This window comes from Cyprinodon variegatus, unplaced genomic scaffold (assembly GCF_000732505.1).
Source record: "Cyprinodon variegatus isolate N-32 unplaced genomic scaffold, C_variegatus-1.0 Scaffold848, whole genome shotgun sequence".
Taxonomy (NCBI): domain Eukaryota; kingdom Metazoa; phylum Chordata; class Actinopteri; order Cyprinodontiformes; family Cyprinodontidae; genus Cyprinodon; species Cyprinodon variegatus.
This window is the reverse complement of record NW_015151301.1, coordinates 215835-238732: the sequence shown is the minus strand read 5'-3', so window position 1 is coordinate 238732 and position 22898 is coordinate 215835. Positions and strand designations below refer to the sequence as shown.

Genomic DNA, 22898 nt, shown 5'->3' with positions numbered 1-22898 from the left:
AAAAAAAAAAATGATTCAAACATTCAAGAAAAATTCTGACTTACAACATAAGGCTTAGGGGGATCCCAGTGAACCCAGTCATAGATGACTGATTTTTCCTCCCTGGTCACATATTTTGCCCAAGGCGAGATGCGGTAGAGGCGTTTGCCCTCCTTAGTGTGAACAACCACCTGGGGAAACAAGATAAATGACTGTTATGGTAAAGCAAAGGCAATCTGAGAGTGACAGAAAGTGGAAAGAAAAAACAGCGGCTACAGTCAGTCAGCATACAGTTAAACAAAAAAACTAAACGGTTTTTTGTTGCTTTATCAGGTGAAGGGGTACTGGAAAACAATTAAAACCCAAAATGAAATCTCAAGTATTTTAGGACCTGATATTTTCAAAGTTAAACACCTAAAAGCACAGAAGCCAAAAAAAAGATGAAGATAATCAAAGGCCTCCATCTCTGAGATTTCTGCAGATTTCTTCTTCTAAATGTTTGTGATTTTACAGCCTGCATTTATTTACGCCTTCCAGCCATGAAATGCTTACATCATAAAACCAAGCCATTAGTCTCCTTCCATCACACACACAGAATGCGCAGACTGCTCAACCAATTAACTACAACTAACATTTTTTTTTTCACTTTGCTCCTCCACTTCGAGGAGCAAAATGTATAACTTGATCTTTTGTCAGAGAAAACAAGGCAACTAACTGCACAGTATTGACCAAACTCCTCTAAGGTAACCTGGATTCAGTGGTGATTATGCTGCATTCTATTTGCCTGCATGGGGCAACTGATTGCTTTTTAATGCAGCAACTCACTGACTTGTCTTGAGAACGTATTTGAGCCAGGGAGCTGTTTAGGAAGAAAAAAAAAGGAAAAAGGGGACATCTAAATCATTATTTCTCGCCTTTCATCCATTATGTCCTGCAACTGAGGTTTGGAAGGGGGTAAAATAAACACACTTTGGAAATCTGACAAGTTACTTTGCTCTCATTGTCGAACAATAAAGGAGAAAATCAGTGTGGGAGTTGGGGAAAAAAGCCACCAAGAAATCGACGTATTACCCGCAGTATGTGTTCGCCCTATTTTGTCCCCTGCAGTAACGGGCATTAGAACTCAAGTAAATCTGGCCGCTGTTGTGAAGTAATGACCGCTCCAATGCCACCTGCCTGTGAGCCAATAGCTAGACTCCCCTCTAGGGTTTTTTCATTATGGGCAGGCCACCTAGGAGTTAGCTGCCTGGGTCCCAGTATGACATGCTTCATAGTTTATAGGATTAGGAAAAGATAGTTGGATAAATGGACTGGCATAAAGCCTGACAGAGAGCTGGTACTTCAGACAAATTGGCTAGAATTAGGAACATCAGAGAAAACTTTGACTACTGGGCAGACTGAAAGAGTTCCTGAGCCAGAAATACAACTTGGAGCAGGCCAGCGAGGCCAGAGAAATAGTGATGTTATCGTTTATGTTGCTGATCAGACGTTTGCATCATCAGTATTAAAATATATTTTCTCTGTTTGCTAGTTTCTCAAATGATTCATTTTAACAGTTCTTTGTTTTTTTATTGATGGCAATACATGTCAGTCATTTTCATGGCCAAGAACTGAGTGTATTAGTTTGAAGTTATCATGGATTTGGAGGATCCCCAAAGGGTAGAAACTATACCTCCCCAAATGAGTATTTAACCCCCGTTTTTGATGTTCTTAGCTCAATTAAAACTATTGGTTTCCTACTGCAGGGGAGTGGTGGCCTAGTGGTTATGGCATAGAGCTTGGAATCCTGACGTTCTGAGTTTAAGCCCCACTCCCAGAAACTGTCACTCTGGGTCTCTGAGTAAGACCCTTAACCCCACACTGCTCCCCAGGTGCAGCACAATGGCAGCCCACTGAGGTTAATTTCTCCAATGTGAGGTTAATAAAGCTAATTATGAAATTATTATTATGCAGATGCTGTTGTACAGAATAGTGTACAATCTTTTTTCAAAGGGATTCAGGTTGGAGACGTTTCGTCATACACATTCTAAATCCAGTGGTATGTTCATATTGTCCTTTTAGAGCTCCTGGCTACTGTTTATGCCCAACCTCCATGTTTTAGCTCTGTTTTAAAGAAAAATTTCAAGGAAGTTTCTTCATTTTTTCAAACCCACTTTCTAAACCATACAAATACTGCTGGCATCAAATTAGCTTAATGGTTTTTTCCACTATACGTCGCAGTCTGTAAAACTTTCTAGAAAGCCTTGCCTTGAATGGCGTAACTATTGGTAAGCTACTAGATACTAGAGAGACTGACCGGAACTTATTTATACCCCAACACATGGCAGATTTCATGTTATACTTCATATGGGGCCCATCCAGATAATGTTGCTTACGGGCCTATTGTTGTTTTGTTACGCCATTGCTTGCCTTCTATATGTCGGTTAATTTCCTTTATTCTAAGGAAAGTTTGGGTTCAATGGTTGAAACCTAGACTTATGTTGGTGTTCCAGCAAGACTAAGATTTTAAACACTTATACTTTAACTGAAAATGGCAAAAGATAAAGGTTGAGCATATTCCATTACAATTAATACATGAATACTTTGCAGAGTGTTAGTAAAAGCTCAAACAGATGGAGATTTAGAGTAACTCTACTCATGGTTTTATAACCATCCCTTTAAACTAATTAAACTAAAATACACTAAATGCATCACCGACAGTCAGAAAATATAAAGAAGAAGAACATTGATGCCAATGATGAGTGCATCTATACCTCTAATCTACTTATTATTCCTATGTGTGCTTTTCCATGTTTTCCATCCTTTCCCATCCCAGAGCCAAAACCACATGAGTATACAGCCTGGGTATGAAGAGAAGAAAAAAAAGGCCTCCAACAAAGGGACACAGAAGGTAAAACGGTCTCCTCCAAAGTGACTGGAGCTTGGGTTTTGCATCCACAAGTGAGAGATGTGGAAGTAATGCTAAAGTGGAGCTCACAGCAAGACCGCTATTCATCGGCAGCAGGGGTGCACAAGGAAAGGCCAGGTGCCAGCATTTCCATCTGCTTCTTATCGTCCTTAGACTGACCTCTACAGACAATGGGAGCTGGGCAGGCGATCCGGGGCACATGAGTGAGCCAATGATGACCCGTTCCCAAGGAGAGGGCCCATAGCGATGCCATCCTCTTCTCGGCTGGCACCATTTTTTGGGTTATTTCTCATGCATGCTGAGACAATGCATGAGGGGAGGTGTGTCTTCTGTGTTTAACCCTGAGGAATTATTTACTGAAGCTTAAAACTAATCATGAGGATGGAATGTGGGTTGCATTTTGAAGGAGGAAAAAAAAAAAAAAAAAAAAGAAGCACAGCCCTAAGGTATTCCTCACAGTGCGCAGATGGAAACTGAAACCAAAGCCATCAGTCGAACTCCTCAGGTGTATCTGCTCTCCACTGTGAAAGTCTGTGTACATACAGTAATCTCACTTCTGCCCTGTGATTATGACATGTTGTTGATGGCGACATGCCAGGTTTCCACTTGGTTCTAAGACACCACACACGACAGCTTGAAAGTGACAACTCTTTGTGCTGCCACGGCCAGACGTCACCCAGTGAGAGCGTGAAAACAAGCATGAAGACGTTCTGTTCCTTACCTTCAGCTTGGTGTAATGATCCACAGCTGGGGAGTTGTCAGGCTTCGGTGGAAGAATCAATTCCCACTTGCCAAACTCTTTCTTGGAGTAAGGGTGGGCAAATTTGTCCCAGCCATCTATGGGGAAATATAGAGAATGAAAATATAGTTAAAATATTCATAACACTTTTGATCAGGCCACGATAATGCAAAGGGGGGAAAAAAAAGCTATAAAAGAATGAATAAAAGAAACGACATATTCATGTCAGATAAGAATATTATTTCTGCTTAGCATTCATTTCAATCTTTCCCATTATAATTACATAAGATTAGCACAAAAGGACAACATTTATGTTAAGGAGAACACTTTTTCTGAGAGTGTAACGATTTAGGCAAATATTTTATTTGTACTGCTTGTAAGAATGTTTATTTACAACAAAAACAACTTTGTTCCACTTTTTAGCAAAAACCTTTATTTTTTGCTTCAGCTGTGGAGGTTAGTTAAGAAAAAAATGATTTAAGGACATATGTATCTATTGGATACACGTTAAAATTATCTTTTTTTTTTGCCCAAAGACAAACTCCAAAAAAACATTCATTCAAAGCCCATGTACACAATTTGTTGGGGTATTTGTTTTACCAGTTATATCTGTAACTCAGAAAAGTGTTGATTTTCAAGCCTCGATCATTTACGGCATAATGGTTTTCCATCATGCAAGTGGAAATTAGTAAATTTAGAATAAAAATGAAAATAATCACATTAAAAAATTGTTTAATACAGTAGCTGCCATTCAAAATTGGCCTTCCCAGTCAAACACTAGCCGAATAGCAGCCCAATTCCCAGCCGCTTCCAGCAAAATTCCCTCCAACTTCCAGCCACTGGCCTTCTCCTGGGTGTGCATTTTTTTTTTTACTCCGACTCCACACCTTCACTGAATTACATGGTCTGACCAGGAGATGATGCTACTCTTTAGATCTTAATTTCCTCAAATCATGAAAGAAAGAATATTTTAGTACAAAGATTGATGTTTAAAACAGAATTATAGACCAGCCAAGTAAAGCAGGCAAATTTTGGATGGCTACTACTGTATTTTGAAGAGATTTACACAACAGGACAATATTGTAATACCTGCAGTATATTCAAATAACATAGCCATAAAGTTTTTTTTGGTTTAAAAAGTACAATGGAGTATTAGAGACATGCTAGAGACTTTTTCTTTTTTCCATTTCAATAATAAAGTCGTAAAATAACGAGAAAAAGGTCACAAAGAATAGTCATAAAATTGTAACATTACGAGAATAAAGTTGTAACACTACAAGAATAAAGTCATAAAATTACGAGAATAAAGTTGTAACACTATGAAAATAAAGTCATAAAATTACAAGAATAAAGTCAGAAAATTACGAGAAAAAAGTCGTAACAATTTGAAAATAAATTTATAAAATTACGAGAATAAAGTCAGAAAATTATTAGAATAAAGTTGTAACACTATGAAAATAAAGTCATAAAATTACAAGAATAAAGTCAGAAAATTACGAGAATAAAGTCATAACAATTTGAAAATAAATTTATAAAATTACGAGAATAAAGTCAGAAAATAACAAGAATAAAGTCAGAAAACTACAAGAATAAAGTTGTAAATTACGAAAATAAAATTATAAAATGATGAGAATAAAGTAGTAAAATTACGAGATTAAAGTCGTAAAATTACGAGAATAAAGTAGTAAAATTACGAGATTAAAGTCGTAAAATTACGAGAATAAAATCGTAACAAATCGATTTGACAAATAAGTAAATCTTTTAGCACTCCAGTATCAAATTGGGCAGGATGTCAGAGTGGACTAAGGTTACAGTTTGGTGATGCTGATCGGCCGTCATCTGCTGGTCAGAGCTTGAAGCTTTCTTTCTGAAACGTGTTGTGGTATTATGACTTCATTCTCATAATATTACAACTTTATAATAAAAAATAAATAAAAAAAATCTCTAGCCTGGCCCTAATACTCCATTGTAAAAAAGAAATGAGGGAGCTGAGAACAAAAGGAAAAACAAATATCTCCAAAATACAGAACTTGGTAAAATTAGATTAAACAAAAAAAAAGAAAAAGAAATGTAAAAACTGTTCCAGATGAGCAAGCGGAAGAAAAAACAGCTAATCTTTATTCAAATTTTACAAAAGTTCCCCCCTCAAAGACAAATAACCCATTGCTGTTGTGTGATTGCTATACTGATCATGTGACTATTGAGACACAAAAAGATGCATCTATAGGCACCAACATCCAGCAAGAAATATAAACAAACAATATAAAAAAAATGAAACTGCGCTGTGATTCTTACATGTAAAGCCAATAAGAGTAGAGTGCCTTTTAAACCACAATACTATTTCTCTGTGACCAACAGAAAACAAAATATTTACTATAATGTGACCACCATGGCCTTTCTATTTAAGATGTTTTCATTCTGTTATACATGTGCATTGGCTATTCATGAGCAGACACAAGACCAGATAGAAAATTAATCACAGGAGATACTGTGGAAGTGTACAAGGGCAACCACAGCACTTTTCACAGGTAAGAAGAGTTGATCTTCTTCACTATTTATTTATCGTCCTTAGCCTAATCTCGTCTGGAGAAAAATAAAAATAACATAAAGACAACAGTACATTATGCATCAAAAGTGTACCATATTCATGACTAGGGCTGCTGGGCCATTTCCACATTTGCTATGAAATTGAAATCAAATAATATGATTGAGCAATGTCAAAATGTAATCTCTCACAGAATTGAATGTTGGAACTTGGAAGTGAGCTGCTGCCCAAGGTCCTGGGAAAATAATCAAAAGGAAAACGAAGTGCAGGAATACAGAGAAAGGAAAGCGCAGATGCAGAGCTAACTAGCACCAAAATTAACACAAAAAAAACAACAAATTGACATATTTCCATTTTGCCAACTGAATCAATCGGAATGCATTAGAATTTCAACAAATACTAATCACACACATTTTTACTGTAGGAAAGAGATCCAAGCTTTACTGTGCTGCTGCCTTTGGAGCAAACATTGGTCTCCGGATGGGTTAAAACTATCCATAAAAAAAACCATCTGAAGCACTTATCCTCTGTTAAATGAATGTTTGTGATGCCCGCTCTCACCATTCTGTCTTTTTTTAATTAACGACTTTTCCTTGGAAAATAGTTGCTATAATTGTTTTTCGTCCATTATTGCAAAGACTTGACAAATGGTAAATGAAAAAACTATTCGTATTAGAAAGGCTCTACAACAAGAATATTGTCACCTGTAAACACTATTTAATTTGTTTGGCACTGCATTTTACTGTAGTTTTAAAAATATGAATTCCTTTTCTTATTATAAAACAAGTTCTCCGTTAGGGTTTATCCACATTTCTCTGAACGATTCCAATACTAGTTTGAGGTTCAGGTCTGTTTTTTATCCAGAAATCCCTCCAAAAAGGTGAATGCTTCATTTAAAAAAAAAAAAATCAGTTTTCATTCCAAAAATACATACTTTAGACTTTCAAGATTATTTTTGGTAGGTAATATTTACCAAATTGTGGTTAAAGATGACTCTCTGTATTGTGTTTTGCATTGCATTTATTTGACCTATATCTAAACATGAAGATTCAATACAAATATAGATTCCCTATTAGTTGAATCAATGACTTAAAAACACATAACTTTCTGAAATTTCAGATTTTATCTTTCAAATGAAGGAATGAAGCCTGGAAAGTCAAATACTTTTCTAAAATTAATATTTTTTTTCTTTTTGTTAAACTAGAAAACTGTTTATCAAATAAAATTTTTCCTAAATTAAAAATGGTGTAGAATTCCTGTCGAACCAAATCAATTCTTGTCTAACACAGGAAGACTCTTGTCTAGGTTTTGCTGCTTGTTTTCAGTTTAGGAAGAGTCTCATATGTTTGTCTCCTTTCTGCTACATCTGCACATCATAATAAAAGTTTCTTCAAATGATGCTCTAGTGCAGTTTGACAGCGTTTTTCTTTCCTGTAAGGCATATGGCACTGCAGCTTCCAAGCTGCTCCAGGTGTAAGCACACCATTGAATGTGTCAGCACACCACAGCCTCTTGGTGCTTTCCTTTGTGACCATGACCAGAGCCATCAAAGCTCTGCTCAATCGATGTGTTGCAACACCAGAGTTCTGCTGAAGTCTTGACAGCCCTGCCACAGAATGGAGTCACAAGTTGCCGCGGTCAGTGAAAAACACACAGAGCCTTGGTTGAGTAACACCCTCGGCCATCTGTCAATGCTTCAACATTATAATTTTGGCTTGTGGAAAAAAAAGAAAAAAGAAACAGAAATGGACAAGGAGTCCTCAAGCCACTCTGGTAAGAATCAGAAAAACATCGGAAATCTCTGAATCCTTTAAAACACTCAGTTGTTATAAAGAAAATACAATAAGCACAGACTTAATCCCATTTTTATATCATTATTCTTAACATAGGCCAGCCTAAAAAAAAAAAAGTATCGACCTATACTGATTTTTAAAGTTTATGAACTTGGGAATAAATATTTCAGGGAAAATATGGTAGTTGCAGCTTTTTAACAACTTTAACAACAATCATTAAATGAACCATGTACTGAAATATTAACACAAATACTCTACCCTGAAAAGATTAGCCTTTAATATGCAGGTGTAATCAATATCTCCTACGTTTCCTTATCCCTTGAAAGTTGCCTAAAGGAGACAACGCTTCTACAATATGCTGACCTTTTTCCTACGCATTTAATCATTTTAGAGGTATTACATAAAATTCAAGAAATCCTGTGCAAACTGAAAAATAGTCAATCTGTTGAGCATGAAAAGTGAAAAAAATTTTTTTGAAAGACCCAAGCTACTTACTGAAATCACCAGTAAGGAAAAGGGCCTCAGCAGCTGGAGCCCATTCCTTGAAAAAGAGGCTGTTGTCAGGCAATCGCTGCACACCGAAGCTCCGGTAGCTGCGTGTGAACTGGTCAACACCTCCCTCCGCCTCCTCCAAGAGGAAAAGCTGCTTCTTCAGCAGCTCATACCTTTAAACAAACACAGATTATAAATTGGCAAGACAAATATACAGCTTCAGATGCATCATTTAGGGTGCGATAAAAATTATACATTAAATTTAAAAAGGCCTAGGTTTAATCCCAATATTTTAACTTGACTAGCCTTTTAGTTTTCCTATATATGCACAGAATTGTGTGGTAATTTTTCTGGGGGATTTTCAGCGCTCAACTTTTTTAAACATTTGCGACATCTGAAAGGCTGCATATTGCTTGTCAACTTTGTAAATCCATGTGAGAAAGATGCACAAAAATACTGGCAGATGATCCCATAAACCTGTTGGAATGTTGGTAGTATAGCAGAGAACGAGGCATGATTAAAATCACTGGTCATTTGCCACAAATGCTTTTGGCCGTTGTGTCTGTAGCTTATGCCGCTGTTACACCTTGAGCCAGCGTATACCTGACGTCGAAAAATCAGGCCTATGTTGGCATATGTTGTACAAGTTATGGGTGCATTTTGTAAAAGTTATGAGCCAGTGAAACGCGCTAAAACACGCTGGCACACGTCGATATACGGCAAGTATGTCGCGAAATTTTGAGCATGCTTAATGCCAGCTTATGCTCATGCATGGGGCATAAGTTACAGGCAAGTTATCTAATCATTGACATAGGTTAAGTTCGTGGTGTATAGCTCATCCAAAACCTATGAGTAACTTGTGCATGACTTATGTGTAACTTATCAAGAACTTTTCTCAATCACCTATCAACATACTTAACATATTCCAGACCACAGCTGAACATGTTTCTAACTTAGAGCTACTGTATAATGGCGTATTGGCAGCTTTTTGGTATAAAAGGGGTTCACAGGAGGAAACCGTCAGTACTGCTGACGGTGAAGGTGAAATGTAAACGGTTAACAAAAGAACACTAGTGAACTTTTTAGACCAACATAAATGAAAGCCAACTGCCAACAGCTCAGAAGGTTTGCTGCAGATGTGATTCTTCACAGCAACATGTCCTGGATGACACCATTTGATGTTCACAAACACTACCAACCCATTTCCCACTAGTTTTCCAGTGCTCTTTAACGCTATGCTGCTTCTATGGTTAGAAAGCCTGGCGGAGAGATGGTGGTGATACAATTCTGCACTCATGTTTCAGTAGAACACTGTGAAAATTCTGTTGTCTAATCTACTTGGGTCCAGGCTAGGATTGGAGGTCTTAGACTTGTTTACTAAAAATCTTATATTTATGACTGATGGAAGTGACAGCTTTAATTTCCTGCTCTCCACTCTTTGCTACAGCCTTGCATCCTCAGCACTTCTCTTTGCTCTTTGGTTTAAAAAAAAAAAATCTTGCTTTGATATGGTTATGAATCATAACATAGGTCCAAAAAGGGGGGAAAAAATACCAGCAAAAATCCTTCCAGTCTTAAAAAAGAACATCAAAATCAAAATAGCAGAGGTGGTGTTCAGCCGCCTTAAATAGTGCGATTTTAGGTAACAGGACATTATAAACAACTGCACACTTACCCCAAAGGGACATTTTTAGAGGCAAATTACACTCTTAGCACTGGATAATGAAACAGGAGCAAACGCCGGTATGAACGTTGAAACTTTATGCAAGACCCCAGGCTGGAATTTCAACCCAAGGACATTCCAACTGCTTAACAGAAAAAAATATTCTTTATCCTTTTTCTTATATGCGGCATTGGAAAATGTTCCCAGCCTTTAGGAGTACTGAGACCGAAAGCAAGGCAGTACATTCACTTTAAGTTTGACACATCTACATTCTGTACAGAAATGAGACGATATTTCTAAGACATTGTTTCCAGCACAGTATCGCATATTATGGTCAACTCTAGGGGTCAGTGCCTTACACTGTCTTCAGGCTACAACACCACATTAGGTAGATCATAACACATTCAATGTCTATTTATGTAATTTAAGAGTGAGTGTACAATTTATTGACAATAGTTGTTCACAATTTGTTGATAGAGGTGATTTTTAGAGACCAAATTTTATAGGTTCCTCACAAGAAGGAGCTTGTCCACATTTTTGAAATACAACTGTCTGGTTAGTTATATATTTTTCTATGTGGGTGGTGAGTAAAATTCAAACGGCACAGAAGCCTCAGAGTAGTATGGAAGCAAATCGTTACCATATTTCAAATGAAAAAGCATTTCCAGAAATGCTTTTTCATTTTAAGAATGTGGCTGCATTGTTTGACTCATAAATGAAATTAGTAATCAATAACCCTGTTTGCATTTTCATTTTCTTCTTCAACACTGCTTATCCTTTTACTTAATTAAAATGAAAAAGACATTTGAGATTTATTTTTCAAAATGCACCCCAGCAAATACATACCAAAATTCAATTTGAAATGTAAAATTTGAAAATGAAAAAGCATTTCTGGAAATGCTTTTTCATTTTAAGAATGTGGCTGCATTATTTGACTCATAAATTAAACTAGTAATCAATCATCCTATTTGCATTTTCATTTTCTTCTTCAACAACGCTCATCCTTTTACTTAATTAAAATGAAAAAGAAAAAGACATTTGAGAATTATTTTTTCAAAATGCACCCCAGCATATACATACCAAAATTCAATTTGAAAATGAAAAAGCATTTCCAGAAATACTTTTTCATTTTAAGAACGTGGCTGCAAATATTTGACTCATAAATGAAATTAGTAATCAATCCTCCTATTTGCATTTTTATTTTCTTCTCTAAGACTGCACATTTTATGCCATAATCAAGGAGAAAACACAGCGGACATTGCTTTTTCGTTTTCATGGTCTGCCTGCAAAGTACTGTCCACAACTCGAAAACGAAAAAGCATTCTGAGCGGCATGGGGCAGCAGAGTGACGTCTTTTTCTTTTTCATTTTAATTAAGTAAAAGGATGAGCAGTAGTGCAAATAGGATTACTGATTACCAATTTCATTTATGAGTCAAACAATGCAGCCACATTCTTACAATGAAAAAGCATTTCCAGAAATGCTTTTTCATTTTCAAATTTTATATTTCCAATTGAATTTTGGTATATATTTGCTGGGGTGCATTTTGAAAAATAAATCTCTAATGTCTTTTTCTTTTTCATTTTAATTAAGTAAAAGGATGATCAGTGTTGAAGAAGAACATGCAAACAGGATTACTGATTACCAATTTCATTTATGAGTCAAACAATGCAGCCACATTCTTACAATGAAAAAGCATTTCTGGAAATGCTTTTTCATTTGAAATATGGTAACGATTTGCTTCCATATTATATCAGAGAGGGGCATTGATGCTAAAATGATACACTTTGGCCACGCACCGCCATCATGGATGCGTCAAGCAGATATGTACATTTACATCTGCAGGCACATTGCAAAAAAAATATGATTACGATAAAAAAAAAATTGACATTTTTGTCACTTATTTCAGAAGGTGAAACTAATATACTGCATTATTCAGATTAGAATTTTTTTTCCAGTTCTTTTTTTCCTTGGAGTTTTTTTTTTTTCAGCTTTGTGCTGGAGCAACACTGTACAGCGCCAAACAGGACCACAATGTCACATTGATAAGCTGTATGTAGGTAGGAGTTCTACAGGGAAAGACTACTGGAGTTTGTTCAGGTAATAGAGAATTACAAAACAAAAGTCTAGAAATAAGGAAAAAAAAGACAGTAAATACGAAAAATTATTAGGATCAAAATGCACCAAAAGGTAAATGTATGTTTCATTGCAAGTTTGAACTTGAAAACTTACCAACACTACTACTAGTAATACAACTAACTTTATTTATCAAGTCCTTTCAATCAAAGTCCTGTATAAGCAGGCAAAACAGACATAAAACAACAATAAAAATACAAAAGCTTTAAACTGTTGAACTCATGACGCATTAAGGGAAAACAAGTTTGTGATTAAAATCATTTACAGAGCAAGCTTGTCTGACGTCTAGTGGAAGACTGTTCCAAAAGTTAGGTGACCAAATTGAAGAACCTCATTTACAAACAGTCCTTTTCCAGAACTTTGTCAGAATTCGGCAGCTCTGTGACATGTTTATAAGATCATCTAAATTAGTAGAGGTGAGTCCACAAAGAATAATTTTACAGTTTAACACGAGCACCTTGAAGTCAGCTAAAAAGGAAGTCAATGAAGAGAGACCTGCAACAGGGCAATATACTCATACTTGCTGCTTTAGTCAAAATATGAGTAGCAGTGTTTTGCACCGTCTGCAGAGCTCTTAAGGTTTTATTGATGCAGTCCAGACAGAAGGCCATTACAGTAGTCCAAGAATGTTGTCACAAATGAATGGATAAGGACTTCAGCATCCTATTAAAATTTTGCAATACTTCTGAAATAAAAAAGGGCACCCCAGACAACGCCTAATGTTCTTGTCAAATTAAGTGTCAGATCTAATATAACAAAATTATTTTCCATTTTTATCAATACATGGTAAAATCCTGTTGCCAACAGACAGAGAGACATAATCAAACAGATGAGGCAGTTTCTGAGGTCTGATGATTATTATCTCCGTCTTTGTTTCTTGGAGTTTTTTGTAAGCTCACATCAAAACATAATATAGGTGTAAAAACTAGTCTCAGGGGGGTTGTCAAAGACTGAAAATATAATTTTAGGATTTACAAATCATAAACCATGAGTAAAGGCTGAAAGAAAGAAAAAAACAACATGACAGCTTTCTGAATTAGATATGAGTAGACATCTTGTACAGTAGTCTAAGAAAGAAAGAAAAGTTTACACTTAATTTGAAAAATCAAAGTCCCAGAGTATCAAAAGAGACTGGAGAGACATAATTCAGAATGCTCTATATCCAGTTTGAAATTTCCACAGTCAGTAATGTGGTAAGTTGTCAGGTCATTTGTTGATGTTGGTCCATTATGTTTTCTAAAGTCCATAGTCAACAGAGCAATTTATCAGGAAATTCTAAAGTACCAGCTGCTTCCTACTGTTCAAAACTTTATGTAGATGCCATTTTTGTTTTCCAGCAAGACTAGGTATCTGCCAACACTGCTAAAGGCACCAAAAGCTGGATAAGTGACCATGGTGTTACTGTTCTTAATGGGCCAACAAACTTGCCGGACCTGACATACACAGAAAATCTATGGAGTAGCTTCAAGAGGAAGACTAAAAACTCCAAGACCAAACAGATGACCTGAAGGTTACTTTCAAAGCAACCTGAGCTTTGATTTAATCCTAACCAGGTCCACAGGTTCATGGCCTCCCCGCCACTCCGGATTGATGCAGTTATTCATGCAATATGATGCTAAAATAAGTATTGTTCGTACAAATGAACTAACTTTTCAGAAGCCTGACATTTCTGTTTGAATCTAAAGCCTCTTGAATACTGAAATTAGCGGGTCTACAAAAGGTTTTTCGAAACACAGGTCGACCCTCTAATGATCAGCGTTTGGCTTCCTTCCCATTGGCAAAAAAAGCCGGGTCGCTTGCCAAGTAGTTTGACCTGGGTGAACACGGGTCAGTGAACCGTTCCCACTGCGACTGAAAGCTGATTGTTCCAGTGTTTAAAAGGGTTTTAGAGACACTGGGAGAGTGGTGTAATATTGATATGTTATATCCTGTTAATATTCTGCTTTCCCAAAATAAAAAAGGCGGTGTGCGAGAAAGAATCATCAAAATGACATGAAATAAAATACCTACAACATTTACCCTTGTACGAAAGAATATATGCAATAGTATCAATAGAAGAAAATGAGCTGCAATAGGTATATGCTCAGTTCCGCAATAGGTAGCATTGCCGCCTTGCAGCAAGAAGGTTCTGGGGTCAATTCTCGACCTGGGGTCTTTCTGCATGACCTTTCTACTATGGCTTCCTCCCACAGTCCAATAACGTGATTAAACGCAAAAATTCTCCAAATTCTCCTCAGGGTGTTAATGTGCGTGTGAATGGTTGTTTGTCCAGTTTTTCCTCTATATTGCCCTGTGATGGACTGGCGGCCTATCAAGGGCGTACCCCACCTCTCGCCCGTAGATAGCTGGAAGTAGGCACCAGCATGCCTCGCGACCTCACTTGGGATAAGCGTGATGGAAAATGGATGGGTGGATGGATATAAAAGGTATCAGCGGTTTAAAGTATGAAAAAAATAAAAAAACTGAGAAAAGAAAGCAGATGCACGGATGCATCTCAGGTCATCCATCCAAAATACTTGGACATATTTGTTTCTTAAGATAATTTTTCTCTCATCTTCCACAAAATGCCATTATGTACAGATTCAAAGAGTATTTTATCAGCACTACATCAGTGAAAGCCACATTAATAGAAAATATCCAGATAAGATAAAAAAAAAGACATTTTGCTTTGGCATGCAACTCATTTAAAGTGATAGCATTGGTTATTCTGCCCAAGTTATGATTAAAAGAACAAGGAATCTCAACTCCTTTTCCTGAATATGTTGCAGGTGTTTAACTGGTACAGTGTATGAATGTGCAAAAAGTGTATCATTTCTTTTTAATCATCACAGTGTAAGAAGCAATCACAAGAGTGTGTGTAACTCCACTGCAATCATGTATGTGAAAAGTTTGATTGGCTTTATCATTTTAACATTTCTTGAAGCATTTCAAAAATATTCTATCATAAGCCTACGGTGACTTAATTTATTGTCCCCCCCTTTTTTTTATCTATTTGAAGTTTAACCTCCAGATGAAAACCTGCCTCTCTGCCTTCAGAATGTATGACTAAAGGCATTTCCTAAGAGATAAACGTCTGTCTATTACCTTCAACTGCAAAAGACAGACTAACTAGTTTACAATTTATCTCACTTTGGTTCCTGCAGGCAAGCTGGTGTCCATATCAGATTCCCTGGGTACAGAGTGCCTCTCTCAGCCTGCAGAGTTAAGTGCACTCCGTCCCCTATAGCCCTGAACCAAAGCTGGGGCTCGCCTGTGAATGCCCTGGGGTTAGAGATTATTTCTCAGCAGCTGCTTCCCAACTTGAGCACACTGGATGCAGGCAGTGGTTGCCAAATAAAAATCTACCAATGTGGCCACGTGCCTCCTACCAATTTGTTAGAATTATGAAAATATGCTGAAAGCAAAGATAAACCAATGAAGTAATCCAATTTAGAACTATTCAACCCCCCTCCCACTCAAAAAAAATAATATCAAAATCTGTGCAGGATTTTTATTGAGTTTCGGTCCGTTTGGCGAGTGAAACATAACCCAGCGCTGTACAGATATAGCACTGTGCTGTTAAAACATGTAGATATCTTTCTTTTCCAAGAACACATTAAATATTTTATGTCAGCCTAATTTCAATATCAGACAAAATTAACTACCACACTATGAGTCATTGTTTATGAAGAATTAATCCAAAATAAAATAGATTATTTAAAATTACACATTTTAAATCATTTAATTACTGATCAGCCGTATATTTTTTAACAGATTAGCTAAATTTCACAGCCAAAATACAACCCCAGAAAGTAAGTTGAATTAACACTGTGTGAGAGCATGAAGTAAGAAAAAAGAAATACATAGTGATAAGAATTTTAAAGATAATAAGAAATAGAATAATTAACAAACAGGTTGGAAACCTTTACAAATTTATCTCTGTAACTGTGGAGCTTAGATGAAACACTGGGAAACCTTCCCACTGTCTATGAAACTTAATCCTAAAACATATTAACAACTCATCAAGGAAGAGAGAAAAAAACCAGCCAACAAACTTTAGGCATCTTTGGACAAAGTAGAGGTAAATAATAGTGAAAAAGAGAAAAAAATATCCTGTAGACAAAAAAACACAAATACACACACAAAAAAAAAAATCAAGTTTAATTTGTATTTCACAATTGTACACCACTTTGTCCTGGTCTTTCACAAAAGATTCAAACATACTATAAAGTGTTTACTTGTAACTTAAGAAAATCTGGAAAATTTCGAAGGTAAAAGATAAAAACTTCTGCAAACCACTATAGATGACTTTTTTTTAAATATTCCATTGTCAAATTGGCTTTTTTTTTTTTATTGAAAGGTTTAGTATTATGCAAAAATGTTATGTTTTTCTGATTGCAATACACAGTTTTTCCCAACTCAGTACTTTTAATATCAACAAAGGATTATTTCCGTTCCCATAAACAAAAGGCCAAAAATGTCGATACTGAATATGCTAATGTTATATAACTCTTAACAGTCTTCTATAGATCTGACATTTCCCGTTTCTGTTCATTATTGTTCTTCTGGAAAGTAAAATGAGCATCATTAACAATTTCATCATGATGGTCACTTTTTATTGTTTCATCTATATTCTTATTTAATTGACAAAAGATAAAACATCTTCAGAATAAATTGGAAATTCCTACTTTAAATGACAGCAATATTTAAGTTAAAGGTTTGCTAATATTAAAAATAATCTCCTATATGCAACAATATTATGTTTCCACATTACCGTATATTCCATCACTTCAAAAGTCATCTGTAGTCAGTTTATAGTTTCATTCAGAGTTCCCAACCAAAATAATACATCTTTTGTCAAAAAACAGGGATAAAGTTTGTGAAGTAATTTTTTCCCCCTTCCCCAACTTTGTTTACCTTATTACTGAACTAGATTTTTAGGATAGCTTCAGAAAGTAAATATTGCCTGCTAACTAGATCCTCAATAACAATATAATCCATGAGGACAAAAATACTTTAATAGCATGATGCACTCAAAAAACCTGATAAGAGTCAATGTATAAATTTTTAAATAAATTTTAAATCCTCCCTTTCATATTTACCCATGGAATAGTACCGGATGTCACACTGGAGCAACAAAAATCTCAGTTTAAAAGAAGAAAAAATTAGAAGTCGGCCCCCTAAGACCGCAGCTTTTAGAACCCTCCTTCTCAGGAAGACTGACTGATGTTATCCCCCACTTCTGGTGGTGCTTTTAAGTCTAGGAATGAGGTTCTTAAAGCAGAGAAAAGTCTTGAGGTGTGCCTACTTCGTACAGCACAGTGGGGGCTCACATTCAGTAACATGCTGAACTGGCTCCCAAAAGAGCACAAAAGCTCTGCTTGCAACACACAGGAAAAGGAATGCACCCTCTGTATGGAAAGTCTTTTTACAGGAAAACTTAAAAAGCAAATGGGTGCTGCTGAAATATTGTTAAACAGGTAATAACTTATTAAAGACAGACAAAAGTATTGCATCAGTTTCCTTTAAAAAAAGTTAAAGATGCATTAACCAGGCTTTTACTAGTACTAGTGGTTTTCTAGTCTTTTCTAGTCTTCCTTTAGGTTCAACCTACCAATTGCAGTTTTAATAGACTGTGGTTTGCATTCCAAGAGCTACTGCATATCTGTTACCTTATGGGGACATTGTAATGCCAATTTCCTGAAATATGGTACTTGTTTGAACCAGTTGAGAGGTCCCCATTAGGAAAGGTTCTTCTGGGTTGTGGGCTAGGTTAAAGACTATGTGCTGGTGAAGATTTTCAGTCATCCAAGTCACAAAAAAAAAACAAGGTTTGATGGGCTACTGTATAAAGCAGGGTTGTCAAACTGGTTCCAGAAAGGGCTGTGTGGCTGCAGGTTTTCTTTCCAACCAAGCAATAGCACACCAGACTCCATCCATCTCATCAAGTCATCATGTTAAGATTGGACTCACTTGATGAAATGACTGGAGACTGGTGTGCCATTGCTTGGTTGGAAAGAAAACCTGCAGCCACACGCCCCTTTCTGGAACCAGTTTGACAACCCTGGTATAAAGCCTTGAACTCAATGCTATTCCTGACATTTTCAATTGAAAAATCTTCCTAGATGGGAAGTGGAACGTCTTCAAAATTTGGAAACAAAGTTTAGTGGATTGTTTTCAACTTTTTTTGGGAGTTAAAGGCTAAGATGTGAATTGAGTTTAGATTGGATTAGGCATGAATTGGTAATGAGTAGGGTGGCGGTCTGGGTTAGGTCATAAAAATGAATGGAAGTCAATGTACGATCACCATAAAGATGCCGCATGTGTGGATGTTTGTGTGCATTCTCTCTAATATACATTCTTGTCTCACCATTTGTAGTGAGGACCATATTTTGACCCTTCTAAAAAAAGGTTGGTTCAAGCCATTTAAAAGCCCTAAGCGCAAATGCTTTAAGCTTTTTTAACACTGCTATTCAGAGTAAATATATATGTTTTGAATAAGGATGTCTGTAACAGGCTGAACATGGGATAATTTCTCATACCTTCAATGCACCTGTATTAATCATTTTTCATGTTTTGCATTGAGGTATATTGTTGCATCAGTAGTGAGAAACCACATGTGAAATGATGCTTTGCTATGTTACCGTATCTAAAAGAGTCAAAAAAACGAAAATCCAAAGGCTTGTTCTGTTTCTCTCCCTCTGTGTCACTTCCCCTTAACGTACACAGCTGGCCTGAGCCCATCGAGAAGGAGAGGTGGAGATGAGTGGACAGAATGGTGCCGTCACCCTTACCAATCTGTTCTCTATTCATCAACTCATCCCCTTGTTTTTTCTTTCCCCTATTTCCAAACCTGACTATTAATGTCTTTCCAAACACAAGCGTGACAAATAATGACAGAACACTAAGTGGTGGATGAGGGGTTGCACCACCAGAAAGTGGTCAATCTTTTTCTTCCATTACTGTTTTTTGTTTTATATTGGTTATATCTAATAACAACATACACATTTTTTAAATTTCAAATATGTGGTTATATTTATTATTGTAAAAAAAATAAGAAATTTACAAGTCTGTTTTTTTTTTTTTTTGGGGGGGTGCCCTATCCACAGATGGGCAGTGCACCAATGCTGCTTTCTTTGCTCCAACTGTGACAATAACCCCAAACCTAACCATTACCAGTGCAAACCTAACACTAACCTGCAATAAACTCAATGCATAACTCAGTACTAAATCTAATGGTTAGCAAAAAACAAAGTCAGCACCAACAAAATGTCCTCACTTTAGTATAAATGCTCCTCAATTCAATGGTGAAATCAGAAAAATTGTCCTCAGCCTCATGCCAAAACTACAGTGGCCAAGGGAGTTGCAAATGCCTTGTAAATACATCTTTTACGGCAGATTCAAAAGCTCCTGGAAACTCAAAGGATAAAGAAGGCAAAAATGATTCTAGCAAATAATATTGAGATTAACATACAACAAAAAATGCATACAAAAATGCTGCAAATAGCAAAAACGACTGCAAGTTAAGAAAAGTTGGGACCACAAAAAATATAGAGCACCTAAACTGAAATATGCTGCAAATGCAAATTCTACTGCAGATGCATAACACCAACACTAAAACATATGAAATGCATGCAAAGGAAAAATTTTGCAAGTCGCAAAAGCAGCTGCACTAGTGGAACAGACCACCAGGGGAAGTGGTATGGATCCTCAACTCATATGGGACAATCTGCTTTATTCAGAAATATAATTTGGACTTCAGCAGGTAAAAAGTGATTCATAACAGAGAATAGAATCAAACTGCTAGATCACAGTAAAAAGCAGATGGATTCAAATCTCATCCAGACATAGAAGATGTTCCTTCATCCTAACTACACAGCTCTTCCAGAAATGTGGCAGTTCAACTGTACAGTTTGTGGAAGAAGAATCGTTTTTTTCACTTGGCTCTGTGGAGATTCTGTGTCACATGCACTTCAGTGGAAACTGGTCCATGTGGGCTTTCTACCACTTCTGGTTCAGAATCTCTGCCGCCAGTTTTTCAAGAGGATGTAGAACAAAAGCTTAACTCCCCATTGACAAAAAGAGACTGCTTCAAAGAGCTTTTAATTAAATAAACATGGCACATGCATTCACCTACAACAGCATCGGGTGGTTCAGAAAGAGGTGAATTATTTGTGGAAACATCTGTATATGTCAAAATGAAAGCTCTGGCAGTAAAGGTAAAATTCAGGTTAGAACAGATCACAGAACTACAGACGTGAAGCAAAAAACTCCAAGCAGCGGATTCTGTTAAAGTAATTCTGTAGTCCATGTCAAACCGTCGAGAAAACTCTCCATTGAAAGATTTCTGTTGGTTTTGCATAAAAGATCTGAGGATATAAGATGTGCTCTAAAATATGCTCTTAATTTTCATTGGAAGATTGCTCCATTTCGGGTGCCAGCTTGTTGATATGGTAGCAGAAAAACCTCCTAAACTGTGACTGGTCAAGCCAGATCTGACCAGAGTCAATGGTGGTTTAACAGACTGAACAATACAGAATGTAATTCAGTCAGTTTATAACAAGGTCAGCCGTTGTCTGGGGCCCCGAGAGAGCTTGGGTCCTAGGACCAGAAATGGCTGGGCTGCTTGCTAAGCTGCTAACGGAACTGCATGAACATAGCCACAGCTTTCTTACTGTTGTTTTAAAACAGCTTTCTTAAAACCAATGATAGGTGGCACTCCTTTAGTTTCACCGGCATGACTGACGGTGCTCTCACAGTTTTCCAAACAAATAAAAGCATCTTTATTGGACATGAAGAGTGTCCTTCTTTTAGTAAGTTTAACAGCAATGCAAAACAATTTGTGAGAGAGGGGCATTTAAATCTAGACAAATTTCTGAAACCTTTGCATACCTTGATTTCCCCTTCTAGTGCTTTCCAAAGCTTTTATAGTCTGCATATGCCCATTAAATCCTTACAAAAAAAAAAACCCAAAAACAAATGGATGAAAAGACAAAAAGAATTAAAAAGGTTTTTAATTTACTAAATTAGAGATAAAAATAGTAATTCCCTCTTATCCAAATTATAAACTGCATCAAGGTCTTCAGTATGATTTCACCCACATTTTAAAACCATCTTTGGGAAGCAGCTGAACTCTGGCACATTTACACACTGTTAGAAAATGTGAGAATCTAAATATAGAGCGATCCGTTCTGTTCTGTTGTGATGTGGTGTCCGAGTGATTCTAACAGCTGAGGCACAGTGGTGTCATGTCCATCTGAATTACACGCAGATAGACATGAGAACGCTAAATGGTCCTTAATATAAGATTGATAATAAATACCAGTACTGGGGGCTTCCACAGTAAGGGGAGTTTTAAATAACGCCCTCCTGATCTGGAGGAGTGATGAAGCAAAAGATGTAGCTTAGCATTTCAACACAAATTAAGTGCTTAGAGCCAAACTTTTCTGCTCTGACCCTGAAGCAACACGACACAAAAAATAAGTGTTGTCAAAGCCAACGTCAAGGCAGTAAAAACAATCCTCATAATCCAAAATGAACTGGCAGAGATTTCCTTCACTTTTTAAACCAAGATTATAGAAACAATGGAAATGTTCCCTTGTGACATCTTTTTCTGCTTTAAGGTTATTACTTCAGTTATAACGCAGTCAACTTTTTTCCCCCCGATCACAGCTGTTATGTTTGCTCTCAATACTCTGCAAACAATCCAATCTTTTTTGCAGAGTTTTTAATCTTAAATTCTTTCTAAAACCCTTTTACTGTTTTAATAATAATAATAATAATAATAATAATAATAATAATGACTAAACTAAAAACAGCTATGGGTTGTATTTGGAGCCCAGTCCAGAGGCTGACATTTTTCTCAAACATAAACAAAAACAAAAAAAAATGTAAAAGCTTTAATAATCAATGATTTAACAGCGCTTAGACTCACTTTTACCAGCTATAAAATAGGGGTTTTGAGTTTGAGAAGGATTTTTTTACCTTTAGATTCTTCAGTTCCTTTTGGGTTACAGACTTATTTTGTTGTACTGCTATCCTAGGAACCACAACAACTTTTTAATGAGATGGAGATCTGGACTGAAGGAAGTTGACCAAATTTTTTTCAAGCTTTAAAAGGTCCAATAATCATGCTTTTTTGAAGCCTTCCAAAGTCAATGGTTGGTGTTCAAATGTGATGTAAAAAATTACTTTAGCACAATGGAGTCACATTTTTTTAATGAAAAACAAGTATTTTCTCCTAACCCAATAACAAAACACCTGCCCTGCCTGAATGCCATCCAGTTCCTGACTTTGCTGGATAATGCCAGTTCTGAAGAGCAAACAAATTCAGAGACCTCTCGCCACCAATCAACAGATATGCAGGACTTGAGATTGTCAAGAATAGACCAATTGATCTCTCTGTACATATTAGCTATTAAAAAGAGCCACTTAATCTCAATCTTGAGCCAGAATCCTCACGCTCTAACCCACATTAACCCTCCCTGAACGGAGAAGAGGGTATTTGTTTACAGTGCAGATGCAGTGCTGTCAATATAGGCACTTTCTAGAGGAGCAGCTGTATGTATACATGCCCCATCTGCCCGGTTTCACAGGACAGAAAGGAACTGCTGGTAATAAAGCGCAATTTACAAGGAATACCCATATGCAATAATAAAGCGAAAT

At 36.6% G+C, this 22898-nt stretch overlaps 1 protein-coding gene across 1 annotated transcript in view; it reads right to left on the bottom strand.

Annotated features, from left to right (window-relative positions):
• gbe1 (glucan (1,4-alpha-), branching enzyme 1) overlaps positions 1-22898 on the bottom strand; it is a 152252-nt gene that overhangs the window by 122373 nt on the left and 6981 nt on the right. Inside the window, exons 2-4 of the mRNA XM_015397266.1 lie at positions 8460-8629; positions 3609-3724; positions 45-170 (exon numbers count right to left, since the gene is read on the bottom strand). Of these exons, the coding sequence (XP_015252752.1) occupies positions 45-170; positions 3609-3724; positions 8460-8629 (412 nt within the window). The remainder of the gene's footprint in view (positions 1-44; positions 171-3608; positions 3725-8459; positions 8630-22898) is intronic.